Source organism: Gymnodraco acuticeps, unplaced genomic scaffold, assembly GCF_902827175.1.
Source record: "Gymnodraco acuticeps unplaced genomic scaffold, fGymAcu1.1, whole genome shotgun sequence".
NCBI lineage: Eukaryota > Metazoa > Chordata > Actinopteri > Perciformes > Bathydraconidae > Gymnodraco > Gymnodraco acuticeps.
In genome coordinates this window covers 1,104,128-1,118,394 of record NW_022991761.1, presented here as the reverse complement: position 1 = coordinate 1,118,394, position 14,267 = coordinate 1,104,128, and the positions used below count along the sequence as shown (strand labels likewise).

Sequence of the window (14,267 nt, the reverse complement as noted above, 5' to 3'; positions counted from 1 at the left end):
TCAACCATATATCTATTTATTTAGGCTATTATTTTAACTTATTATGATTTACAAGCTACTGTATCTATTTGAACAGTTTATCCACATACTTCGACTCCTCTGCTAGCTTTCTAACTCGTTTTTTGGCACTTGCAGAAAATGTGTTGTGAGTGTGTTTGGTTCCTCTCTGTAGTGAGTTCCCCGAGTTTCCAGGCTGATACATTCATCGTGACGTCGGCCGGCCTGCTGCCCAGCAAAAACATCATCCACATCGTGGGCCAGAATGATCCTGCCAATATTAAAGACGTGGTTTACTCAGTGCTGAAATACTGTGAGGAGAACAAGTTCAACTCCGTCGCCTTCCCAGCCCTGGGCACAGGCAAGTGCTACAAAACTATTATTTAATCTTACAAAAGAAAGCTTTGTTGAAACTTTTTGTGTTTTTTAAGATAACTTTTCTGCTGAATTGGCTGAAATGAAACTCAAATTCTGGTTAATCTCAAACACTTCCTTATTCACCCACTCATTTTGTCATTTATATAGTTTTGAGTTATTTTGATCATTTCGCTGGATCGCTGTGCACAGATGTTTGAATTTACAGTCTGGTGGAGGTGATAAGTTTAGCCATTTGGAAATACATGGCTTATAACTTGCAATCGGACACATTCAATCTCTGGGCAGTACTAATGGTGCGTTTACACTGGACAGTAAGCACATTTTTCGCACTTGGCGATTACATATAAAGTAAAGATGCAGATATATTCACGGTCTGGCTGGGCGACGCACATAAAACAAGTCACGCAAAATGTGCGTATTCTAGGGAGTTTAACTTTTAAAATTGAGCGGGGATTTCTCGGGACACTGTCTCCTCCTGTATTTACTGACATACTGATGTTGTTGAATCAGAAACATCAGCCCTGGCTGTGGGTAACAGCACCCAGAACTCTATACCTCAGATTTCTACAGAAACCAATCCAAAATGTATATTTTAAGTGTGGACGGCGCACCTACAACGTTAGCTTAGCCAAAATCTGTTAATTTTGGGATCATACCTCTGTAGTAAACACGCTTGATTCCCCCGACTTGTGACTATAGCTATAGACAGTGAATACAGCTCTCACTGAGATATACATAAATACATCTCAGCTTTACCTTGTCGGGGCCATTGGGCTTTATTTGTTCTTAGTTTGTGAATTGTGCGCCAGGCTGACATCTTTGACCCATCTTCGACAGTACAGTGGAAATCATACATTGTGACCTTTTTATTCTATAGCAGGATTTTTTTATGACATCATGTACTAGGCTTTTGAGGACATAGTATACTGTGACTTTTTTACGAGTTTTCTTTTTAACATACACACTTTTTTATGACAATCTATACTAAGATATTTTATAAAACACTGTACCGTGATTTTTTTTAATGGCTTTCTTATGTCATACTATGCTATACTAGCATTAGCCAACAGGCCACGCTTTAAGAAGCCATGCTGTTTAGGCTATTAGTCTTTAGTGTACACTATCAAGGTTCTCAGACAAGCCAATACTCATCATCATTCATCATCATCAGCGTATCTGCCCGTTAGGTCAGGGAGGGGTCAGTCCGTCGGACGCGGCGGATGCCATGGTGGACGCGGTGGTGGACTTTGTGAGGAAGAAGCAGACGAGGTTTGTCCACAGTGTGAAGATCCTGATCTTTCAGACGGTCATGATGTCACTGTTTCACAAGAGCATGATGAAGAGAGAGGGGCAGGAGGTGAAGGAGAAGAGCACCTTCACAAAGTTCAAAGGTATTCACTACCCTGCTCTGGAAGTGAGATTTGTTTCTTGTGATCTAGATTGTTCAGTATTTTTTGTGTTACCCTCATGTTTAGATCGAAACAAAATGTTAGTCTGTCTTTCAATATTGTCTGACTTCCTGTCTGTGGCGTTCAGCTCCAAGCCCATTGGTTATTTTGTTATTTTAAGCACACATGTTGGGGACTATTTTCCGTGGCGGATTAATCTACTTTTGCATCCTCTGGTTAGTATTTGTGTATGTAGGATTTAAATATACATCCTTTACTTTCTTTTGAATGCGATATCTCAGAAAGCCTGGAACACATTTAAGACTCAACGATGAACTGATCAGAACGAAAGATCCAGATGAAGGTTGCTGAAACAAAAAAATGTTTTGGCCATAACTAAAGAATTCCTAAGCTACTGTAACTATGACAATCTCAAACAACTGTCTAATAGGATAAAAATGATGGGATGACTACATTTTGAAAATACATGGATGCAAACTGAAATCGAATTTGTTGGCGGAAAAATGAACGAGAGGTATTAATTCTAGTTTGATGTTTTTCAGACAAAGCGACTTCGTTTTTTATGGGACTTTTGGATCAGCGACCCAGCGCTGATCAACTGGTTCTGGAGAGTGAGGAGTTTGAACCGACCGTGTTTCAGCTGTGTGCCGACAACGACATGGTGAATATGAAATGATTCACTTATTCAGCTCTTTGCTTTGAAAGGACCTCTTGATAGTGTAGGGAAGGCCTTTACTCATACAGAAAAAACCTGTCAGAGACAGATAGGACAACGGTATGAAAACGTTATTGCATGTAGCCATATTTGTTTTTAATTCCACATCTTTTACACGCCACGGCAGGCTGTGAAACAGGCTAAGAAAAAGATCAAAGAGCTGATTGTGTCGGAGCAGGCGCAGAACACCATCACAGACCAGTACATCAGTCAGCTGTCACAGGAAGACATGGACCAGCTGAAAGCCCTGCAGAGGAAACTGACCGTTAGCATCCGCCTGGAACGAGGGCAGGAGGACCAGGAGCCCCACATCCACCTGGAGGGGCTGACCAGAGACGTGTACACTGCCGAGTCCGCCATCAGGTCAGCAGATCCAGTTATGGAGGAGAAAACAATCAATAAAGCTACAATTCGATCTACCAAATATAAGCTTAATGATTTAGCCAGTTAAACCCCATGGCCCCGCGGGGGCAAAACGCAAGAAACAGCATCTGAGGGCTTCTTAATATTTAACAAACTATGAACGTGTCATACCCACTTAACGGGAAGAAACTCAGCTATCAGACAATATTAACAATTTTTAGCTAAACGAAACAAAAGGGTAATAACAAAGGCTCTGAATTAGCCCTGAGCGAAAACATGCTAACGCACTTAGCACAGAACTCAAGGTAAAATACCCTTATTACTTATCGGATCTGCACAAACATGATATCAATTAGCAAGCTGAGATTCCACAGATTCCAGACATATATGTATTATTACTGAGCGATCAGAACTTGCGGCGAAACGACAACAAAAACTAAATGTGACCCGCTCTATCGAAATCAGTCGGAAGTCGCAACGGCTAATTTCAAAATAAACGTGGATTTACGTAAAAAACAATTTTTTCGGGGTTCGGGTGTTTTGTTTGATTTTAAACAAACAAAGTCTTGGCTTTCAGAATATGACACTTTTATTTCCAAAATCACACGATAAATACATGTTTGAATCTTGTAAAGGGACGAAGACAGGCACCTCTCACTCGCAATCTGCTCTTCCGCAGCGCCGCCCCCCCTCCCTCCGGCTGACATTATGAATGTAAGAGTATAGTAATCATAAATAACACGGCAGGGTCCGTTACAGTTTGTTTTCATCTGATTTCAATTCAACAAAGTCTTGACTTTCAGAATATTAAACTTGTTTCGGCAAATTCAGATGATAAATACAACTTTGAAGCTTCGGCATAATTACAAGCGGAGAACGGAGTAACTTAACGTCACAGCAGGCACAACAACAGCCGGTGTTTCTCCTGAGTGTTTTCCCCGGGAAACAAACACAATACACACAAACGCAAAATTACACAAACACACACACGTATACACACACACACACACACACACACACACACACGTATACACACACACTCGCGAGCTTCCCCTCCAAAGGAAAATATCTTCCCTCCGTAGTATTTTGATCATTTGCTAATAATCAATCAGATCGATGGATTCCAGAGAAGAGGAAACTTTTAAGGCCTTTTTCTCAAAATGATGACTCGGTGACAGTCATTATATAATGTTAAAAAAACAATCCTGATATCATTAGAAAGCTAGGAATCTCCCCTTTCCAGCAGTGTATACAACTCAAAATGTGTCTTCGGGTCAATGCGACTGATTTCGATGGAGCAGGTCACAAATTAGCTTTATGGCCAAAACGTCTTACCTTTGTTGTTTTCTGATCAAAAGTTGTGTTCAATGGCATTACAACGAGAAAAACGCAGCTGAAGGTTAATCGATAGGTTAATCCAATGTGTCTGTGTCACTTTGAAATGATTACTGATAATCCATCATTCAATTTTTATGTCAATAACGGAGATTTCATATTAGCTGCTACGATAGCTACTAGAGTGTATGATAGCTTCCGGTTCTGGGGCATTCTGGCTACGCATCACTCATTCACCAATGGGTAATGTTTAGATGGATTTGAGGAACTTCCCCTCGATTATATTTGCTCTAACGGTTAAAAAGAGGTGTCAATCATCAAAATCGACCGAGTGGGGCCAGAGATATGGAAAATCCACCCAAATGACCCCAGAAGTGGTTTTTTTTTTCTAAATCTCTCTAAAAAGGTCAAATGTCACTTGTTTTGCATCAATCTTGTTATAGTTTGGATTCCTAAAGGTTTTAGTCTACCATCCCATCATTCAAGGGTGGTTTTCACTATAAGTTATAGGCGCTTTCACACCGCAGTACTTTTCCCACAAAGGTTCATGAGAACTTAGTTCATGAGAACTCTTTAGTTCTCATGAACTAAGTACAGATCGCGTTCACACCGGAATAAGTCCCTGGGGAAGGATTAGGCAAATGAAGCCGCTGACGTCACTTCTTCTTCTTCTGCTTTGGGTTTACTGGCAGGCCGCAAACCACTTCACGGCGTATACTGCCACCCGAAGCCCCCGGACGGAAGTCCCCGGAGTTGGGGACTGGCTTCAGTAGAAGCTGCTGGGACTCCCAGCAGCTTCTACTGAAGCCTTCCGAGTAAATCGCCAGAACGCCGACACCTCCTCATCTCCACGGCTCCCATATTTTCTTTTGTGTTGCCATAAGTTAGTCTCTCTGCGTTTCTGCGCTGGGCTAATGCTAATAATGCTAATGCGAGGATAATAAAATGGCGGCTTCACAAAACGTTTTTGGAGTTTTACGAGGGGTGGTTTGTAATCCGCCCAGCCAATCAGACATAGGAACCTTTTTCTCCCACGAAAGTCCCTGCTCTCTAGCAGGGAGGCGTGTGGTGCAGTGGGTTGTGCGTTGGTGTTTCGATCAGGGGGTCACAGGTTCAAACCCCACGTCGTTGTGTCCCTGGGCAAGACACTTCACCCAAATTGCTCCTGTGGGGATTGCCCACAGTATTGAGTATGTAAGTAGCTTTGGATAAAAGTGTCTAACAAGTGACATGTAATGTAAAAAGGGGGTAAAAAGGTTCTCATGACATGAACTCATTTTAGTTCCGGATTTTTTTGGTGTGAGCGCAACATTTCGGAACTATATCGGAACTAAAGTGGGAAAAGTACTGTGGTGTGAACGCGCCAAATGTTTTTTTTTTGGACGGACACTATAATTTACATTTATTTACTATGTTCAATCTGAATTTACTTTAAAATTAAAAAATTCTATATTGATTCTGACTCTTCTACATCCAACTCAAAGGTTTATCATTGCTTTGAGAAAAAAGATGATTAATTTACCCCTTTTAAGAAGTGAAGATATAGTCAATTGTTCTGGGAATGTCATTTTCGAGCCTGAGGCCGGAAAAACAGGCTTGGGGCTTAACATATATGTGCTGGGTCCAGGCTCAAGGGCGTATGGCACTCTCAACTCTTTCCAGGACATGTCGGGGCCCTGCCTGCCAGTAGCTTTGCCGATATCTGTGTTGATAGGTAATAGATTAAGAGCGGTGAATCATCTTAGAAACAGGAAGCGCTCAAACGTTTGTGTGAGTTTATCTAATTTAGCAGTGATTCCATGTCAGCCACAGCTTGTTACAAAAAAACATGACTGATAGTGTGTTTAACAAACTTAAACTAGCTTTATTAAATGTCAGGTCTTTGGCAGGAAAAACATTTTTAATCAATGATTTTATCACTGAGCACAATCTCGATTTTATATTTTTAACAGAAACTTGGATTGAACAAAATAACAGTGCAGCTGTTCTTATCGAATCAACACCTCCCAACTTTAGTTTTGAGTCAGGAAAGAATGCATAAGAAAGGGGGTGGAGTTGCTATTCTGTTCAATGATTCCCTTCAATGCAGGAAGACATCTTATGGAAACTTTGATTCTTTTGAATATGTGGCCCTTCGGCTGAAATGCTCCTCTCGAGCTCTGTTCCTAAATATCTATAGACCACCCAAATACTGTGCAAGCTTTTTTGATGACTTTACTGATCTGCTGTCTATAGTGTGTATTGACTTTGACCGTCTAGTCATTGTTGGTGATTTTAACATCCATGTTGACAACCCCCAGGACAGAGGGGCTAAAGAACTGTTTTGTGTTCTTGATAACTATGGACTGACTCAGCATGTGACGGAGCACAATAAGGGGCACACTCTGGACTTAATTATCTCAAAGGGTCTGAATATCTCTAAGGTTGTGGTGATTGATGTTGCACTCTCTGACCATTCCTGTGTTTTCTTTGAGAGCTCTATTTCTGTTCACAAAAATGTTCAAAAAGAGGTAACCACAAAGCGATATTTAACTGAAAACACTAGGGAAATGTTTACTCAGAATTTTTCTTCCACACTTGCCCCTGCTAACATCTCAGTAAATGAGCTAGTAGATCCTTTTCATTCAAAAATTTAAAATGTTATAGATGCCATTGCTCCAACTAAGGTAAAGGAAGTGACTGGCAAGAAAATATCTCCATGGAGAAAGGCCATGACCGTGAGAGCAGAAAAAAGAGAATGTCGAAAAGCTGAACGCAGGTGGCGAAAACTGCAGTAGCTTGACTAGCTATAAATAATCATATTCTCTAGTGTCGGGTCAATCATACCGGCAGAACTGTCTGAGAGGAAGAGCACTATATCTCTTTCTTCCCAAAACTAGTTAAAACTTTTACTTAATGTTCTTAACCTACAATAAGTAGAATATGTAAATGTCTTTGTAGAAAGCCACAGTTTAGTCATTATAAAAAGTAGGCCTCATCAACTTCTTGATCTGGTTTAAAGTAAACTGAAGCAATTTTGAAATAATGAAACCCAATTAAAATGAGATTTAAATTGTTGTTTTATTAAGTCTTACTTATTACTTAAACAAATAGAGTATATTAACTATTAACTGTTCTTGGAATTACACTTGTGGCTGCTGAAGATGTTGCTCCGGTTTTAGGGGTAATGGGATAATAATGCGATTTTTGCAGTTCTTGTTTTTGTTTTGTTTTTTTAAATAGGTTTTTTTCTGACCGTCAGGGACATCATCCGCAAGGTGGAGAGGTCGGAGAACAGGATGAGCAAGGCGTTGATTATCAAAGGAAACGTGGAGTGGCAATTTGAGTTCCGAGGGATCATGGTGCCCTTCGACGATGACACCAACCTCACCCTGGAGGAGGCTCGGGAGAAAAAGCAGCCGGTGGTGATGATCAAGATCAACAAGGAAAAATACCATGCTGATGTCATGAAGCTAAATGCAGTGTCAGTGAAAGGGAATACACTGTTGGAGATACTTAGGAAAGAGTTGAAAGGTAAGTGATCTCTTTTAGTGCTCATTAATGCTGCCCAGTGGAGCACAATCACGTGTAATCTGAACAATTTTCAGCAAACTTCCTTCTGCAAAAGTCGTCATCACTGTGTTATAATGTAATGAGTCATTATAACGGATAGCTGCATCTACTCCTGGACAAGTTGATACATAAAATGTACATCTTGTGATGTCACAAGCTTCTATAATTAGAAGCAGTGATACAATAGAAAGAAAATAGTCCCTTTTTAAAGTGGGTTCCCTTTCCTGTAGTGTGTTCTATAGGTTTCTGTCAGCGACGTGCAGTCAGGGGAGGCAGAGCCTCACCTGTCATACTCCAATGTAACGGAAAAACAACTAAAGAAAAACTAAATAGTAATAATAATAAAATGTCTCCACTGATCTGTGTTGTAAGTGTGATTTCTGTATGATTCCAATCGCTTTTTATAGTCAAAATCAGCAAATTGGCCGAGCTCCGCTACAACTACATGGGAGCGATGAGGAGTGAGGCAGGGACGAGCTCTGCCTCATGTAAGCCCACAGTAACTGGCTGGAGCGCGGGCACTAATGTAGCGCGGGCACTTATTTTGTGAGCGCGCTCAAGCCAGTTACTGTGTGGTGAGGTGAGGCACAGATGAGATCTGCCTCACCTCAGAATGCGTCACCCCACAGAAACTGGCTGGAAAGCGGGCCCTAAGCGCATGCCTGCACCATCTCACTGTATGTCACCAATGTAATGTTTGTAGATCCCTTTATTACATTTGTCCTCACCATCCATAGTATCTAAATAACTTATTTCACGTATATATGATATTAAGGCTCGCTGGTCTCATCATACAAAGGCAATGAAAAAAGCACCAGGAGAGGCAGCCATAACCTCTGCCGCACTGAAGGGGGCGCACATGAGCCCACAGGTTCTTGTTGTACTGTTATTCTATGCAGACGCAAACAACAAGCTAGACTTTTGAAACTAGAGGAAGATAAGGAGGACTTTTACAAAAATGTAATGGAGATTGTTATCCAGAAGGAGAGCATGGACTTCATCTTCAAGTCAAGGTAAGACCACAATTGTAGCCTAATGAACATGGGATCTTACTAAGAAAGAACAATCCAATATTTAGATTGTGGGTATCCTTTGGTTGAACAGTCTGTTTAAAATGAATCGAAGCATCAGACTAAAAAAGCTTTTGAAAATAACCGAACATTTCGATTAAGGTCAAAATATAATGATGGTGAGGCACTGACTCTTTCAGAGTCAGTGCCTCACCAGCCATGAACCTCACCGCACGTCACTGGTTTCTGTGCATGTAAATGGTCTGCAAAGGCTAAAATCCCTCTATTCCCTCCAGAGGGAGTTTCTCTCCCACACACTTCTGATGATGATGAATGATAATATTTTAGATTTCTTATGAATCATACATTTCTGTCCCTTAAACGGTTAACCATCTGTGTGTGGGTGATAAGGGTCGCAGACCGATGAAGCCATTAGAACCACATCATCTGCAAAAAGCAATAGTGCAATCCTTAGTCCACCGAACTGCAGACCCCCTCCCCCACGACTAAGCCTTGAAATCCTGCCCATGAATATCACAAACAGGATTGGTGACAAAGCGCAGCCCTGGCGGAGGCCAACCCTCACCGGAAATGGATCCGACTTACTGCCGAGGACCTGGACACAACTCTCGCTTTGGGAGTACAGAGATTGGATGGCCCTGAGTAGAGACCCCCTCACCCCATACTCCCGCAGCACCTCCCACAGTAACTCCCTGGGAACCCGGAATACGCCTTCTCCAAATCTACAAAACACATGTAGACTGGATAACCAGGGGCTTGTGAGTATCCCCACACCCGCCCGGCGCCTCACACCTTGGGCAACTCTGGAGAAAAATAGAGTCCAACCCCTATCAAGAATTAAGGTTCCAGAGCCGACGCTGTGCGTAGAGGTGAGCCCAACCAGATCCAACTGGTAACGTTGCACAAGTTCCGGCTCCTCCCCCCCCCAGAGAGGTGACGTTCCACGTCCCCAAAGCCAGCTTCTGCTGCCCGGGTCTGGTCCGTAGAGACCCTCTGCTTTCACTGCCACCCTTCTGGCAGCGCACCCAACCCCATCGCTGTTTCCCGTAGGTGGTGGGCCAAGGGACGGAGAAGCGGAGGTGTTGCCCACGTTGCCTTTTCGGGCTCCGTGGCAAGCCCAGCTTTTCTCTATTTTGAACAACAGTTTGAATTTTGCATTCATAGTGACCTTTGAAATAAGATGAAGGTTTTGCAAAAGTGTATCATTCTCTAAAGCTAACTCAGTTTATTGTTTTCAGCTGATGATGAGGCGCTGCCCTCACATTGGGATGACATGAAAGGTGATCTCATCAAACTGTTTCCTGTCGCTGCGGGATCCCAGGAATACACCAACGTGGAGACAGAGCTAAGAAACACCGGCCTCACGCCCAACATCATCAGCGTATGTTCAATATCTGATCTTCATAAATATGCAGCGACACCTTGAGACTGTTTCTTTCTTTACTCACTGCAGATTTATTAGTCGTTTAACCCTGAATTTAATTTTTATATTATCCCACATTTAAATTGTCTTGCAAAAACAAATCAATGGCTACTTTGAATGGCCTTTGCATTTTGGACAATAACACACACATATTAAGAAAAGATCTGGACAATATATATATTTTTATTTTAACATATAATAATAATAATACATTAATTCTTATTTTAACATATAATGTAATGATTATAAATTATTAGGGCCCGAGCACGAAGCGCTAGGACCCAACGGCGTCCTAGCACGAAGTGCGAGGCACCTATTGTTATTGGTGGAATTATTATTTTTCTGCCAGCGTTTCCTGTTTTTGAGGCCTTTAGGACGCTGACAAAGTTGTATAATTTTGCACGGACCCAGGACTGGTGAAAAATACATTATTCTGGAGTCAATGAGTTCAAATTGTCCAACGTGCTCGCTAGCGCCACCTATGAAAAACCCATTTCGGAATACATTTACAAAGTCGCACCGTCACTCGAAATGACCTGAAATGTTGCACACATATCGGGTGGACCTGCTCTACAAATAATCCTCTTGGAACCCTAAGCTCCGCCTACATTTTTCTTCTTCTAAATTAGCATAATGTTCAAAACAGTGAAATATTCACTTAAATTTCAATTTTTGTTTTTTTTACACTAAACTTAGTGTACAGCATCGATGGAGGGTCAGACACATTACCCCAGGAGATGAGCATGTTCAAACGATAAATATTTCCACCATGAATTAAAACGTACTCGCAAAAAGGCGGGGCTTAGAAAAAAATGCTCATAACTCATCAACAATGTATCCAAACATCACAGATTTTGGTAAATAGGTTCAGTCTGTCTTGGGAAATAGGCACACTAAAGCATTTTCATTTTGGACTATAGGGGGCGCCAAAAACACCACCAATTTATAACTCAAGGGCAGATGGACTAATCTTTTTTTTTTTTTTTTTCACATACTCTCGGGGTGACTACAAACTCAGATTTAAAGTGTCGCAACAAATGCAGAATGTGGGCGTGGCCTATTTTTTTTTTTTTATATGCGATAGCATAAAATGAGCTTCGGACGCAAAACTTGGGACACACGTCAGAGCCCAGGACCTTTTCGAGAATGTAAAAAAAAAACGTACATTTTCAAAAAAACTGCTCACTAGCGCCCCCTATTGTGTGGTAGTCACATAGTTTCTCAGAACTTCACGAATTTTGGCACAGACATTTCTCATGGAATTGCGGACATATTTGTACTTACATTCCATTAGCCCCGCCCCCCAAAAAGTCAGCCATTTTGAAATATGTGCGTTTTTTATGCATTTTAAGCACATTCTTGCGCACTCCTCCTAGGGCAGGGGTCGGCAACAGGCGGTCCGGATCCGGACCCAGATGCCGACCTATACGGACCCGGAGCTATAATCAATACATTAATAGGGGATTTTTTGGCGCCTCCTGCTTTTTTAACGCTGATTTGGGTGACTTGCGTAATTCGTGGAGAACCGAAGAGTTTTTGTTTTGGGGGTGGAGGGGAGGGAGTCCGTCCGTCCGTCAGTCCGACTGACGGACAACTTCTCACTTCAAAAAAGAAGAAGAAATCTAGACCGCAAAAATAATTAAACAAGCGAGTACCTGTTTTTCCTGGCCGAGGACAGGTTCCTTGAACACAACACGAGCGTAACGTGTCTTCACGTGGTATATGTCTCGTCTGAAAGGAGTGCTGACAGAGAGCACCGGAACGCCGCTCAAGCCCTTAAAATATTGCAATACCCATAAGGAGCCGTACACATGCCGCAGTGTTTGCGTGGCTGTGTCTTTAGTTGTAAGCACAGTGGCGATCTGTTGTTATTAGCATCTGGTTAGCTAGCTATGCTAACGACTTTAAAGAGCTTTTCTACAACCAGGTGGAAGAGAGCTCTCTTCTGAGAAGCTCAAATAACCTCAGCTCAGTGAGGTTAAGGCACACCTTGATATGATCATTATAGTTATTAATGAGACTAAATGAAAAACAGGTATAAAATACTATATGACAGTAACAAGAAAGTTGTTAAAAATAACAAGAATAGAGTTTAAAAGGGGAGTCATTTGTAAAATATCCAAAAAGAAAAATATGCTTACAGTTCTGTTTCATATGGGTGTTGAGAGATGTATCCATAGATCTCTTAATGTTGCTCTCAAAGTGTACCAGATTGATGCTTTTAACTTCAATATTTAAAAAAAAATCTTCCCGGGGGAACATGCCCCCGGACCCCCCTAGAGGAGGTTAGGTCCCCCCCCACTTAAATCATGTTTACATGGATAGGATACTAAATGCATTTGCACACATCTTGTGTCCATATCTTTCTGTTGTGGTGGTCATGCCACACCGTGCACGTGCATGCGCGAGTCATGGTGAGATATCTGGATTGGTTGCTTTTTCTTTGCACAGAATGAAAGAAAGGCCAAATGAATGGGCTGTGATTTTAGTTTTTTTAAGCAAAGGTTGAGTTCAATAATTTGTACGACCCTCGGAGGATGTTGTAAAAATTGAAAGGAAAAAGGTTCCCCACCCCTGCTGTAAATAATAATAAAAACCCTTGATTTATAACTTAACATCTCTGTCTCCTATTGATCTGAGTATATTATAAAGAATAGCCAGTTAATTGAAGCCTTATAGCACAGGCCTTTGTCAGATGGTATATTACGCTGTTTTTTTCTGCTTCGAATAGTTCTCTCTTTTTTCACCATACCTGTGTTTGCATCACTGTAACCAATGAGCACCTGCATGTGTGTGAGAATGGCCCTGACACCATTTCAGCCCAGATTTACAAACTCCTGGCAGGACAAGCTCGAGCTCAATTCTCACACTGAATTTAAAAAAAGTGAGAGAGGGACTGCAATATAAGAGGGAAAGAAAGAGAAACTTTAAAACTGTTCAATTGTTATGATGTGTAAAGACTGATATTGTTCTATAATCATCTGAAACTGTTAAGTCATGATGTGAAACGGTTAACAAAGAAAAAGGGAAACTCAAGCTGCTGCTACACTTTATTTTATTTATCTAAAATTAAGCACTTTTAAGATGCACATATTTTCAAAAGCTATTTTATTTATTTTCTCTATTTTATTTATAAAAGCAGCCCGAGAGGAACATTACACATATCCACAGTATTTACTGTATATCTGTATAGTTCAATGTTAATTGACAATAAATATTGTTGTTTTTGAATTGTACTTTCTTTATTTGATTGGCAGTCAGTTGTTGATTACATGCAGACGTTGATAAAGCTACAGGTCACTTCAATATATATCACACTAATTCATGAAGCAAGTTAGACATTTTGATGTTCCGGACCTTTGCATGGGGAGATTTTCTCTAACTGGAGCTCGTTGAATTTTAGTTGAAGACCCCTGTCCTAGGGGAATGATCGGAAAAATTCCAATCCAGGACACGTTCAGCCCCTATCCAATATGATACTTAATTGAGGAACACATTTTTGAAAAATTACTCGTGGAGGTCGTAAGCTAACAGCGAATACACCATTTTTGACGATTTACATGTCGCAAATTACTCCAAACTACTCGGATATAGTTATTCCGATATTCACAAAACGTTGTATACATATTGCTATTATAATTGCACATATATTTCAAATTGCCTTCCATTAGCCCCGCCCCCCAAAAAGTCGGCCATTTTGAAACATGTGCGTTTTTCAGCCATTTTACGCACGTTCTTGCAAACTCCTCCTAGGGGAATGATCAGAAAAATTCCAATGCAGGACAGGTTTAGCCCCTATCCAATATGATACTTAATTGAGGAGCACATTTTTGAAAAATTACTCGTGGAGGTCGTAAGCTAACAGCGAATACACCATTTTTGACGATTTACATGGCGCAAATTGCTCCAAACTGCTCGCATATAGTTTTTCCGATATTCACGAAACGCTGTATACACATTACTATTATGATTGCACACATATTTCAAATTGCCTTCCATTAGCCCCGCCCCCCAGGAAGTCGGCCATTTTGAAAAATGTGCTTTTTTCATGCATTTTAAGCACA

General features: G+C 41.2%; 1 protein-coding gene across 5 annotated transcripts in view; it reads left to right on the top strand.

Annotated features, from left to right (window-relative positions):
- Window positions 1-14,267, top strand: part of LOC117534997 (protein mono-ADP-ribosyltransferase PARP14-like) — a 53,066-nt gene that overhangs the window by 33,251 nt on the left and 5,548 nt on the right. For all 5 annotated transcript variants that reach the window (XM_034199305.1, XM_034199303.1, XM_034199304.1 and 2 more), the window contains 6 exons: window positions 173-358; window positions 1,563-1,766; window positions 2,327-2,445; window positions 2,627-2,862; window positions 7,439-7,710; window positions 10,019-10,161. In XM_034199305.1, the coding sequence (XP_034055196.1) occupies window positions 173-358; window positions 1,563-1,766; window positions 2,327-2,445; window positions 2,627-2,862; window positions 7,439-7,710; window positions 10,019-10,161 (1,160 nt within the window). The remainder of the gene's footprint in view (window positions 1-172; window positions 359-1,562; window positions 1,767-2,326; window positions 2,446-2,626; window positions 2,863-7,438; window positions 7,711-10,018; window positions 10,162-14,267) is intronic.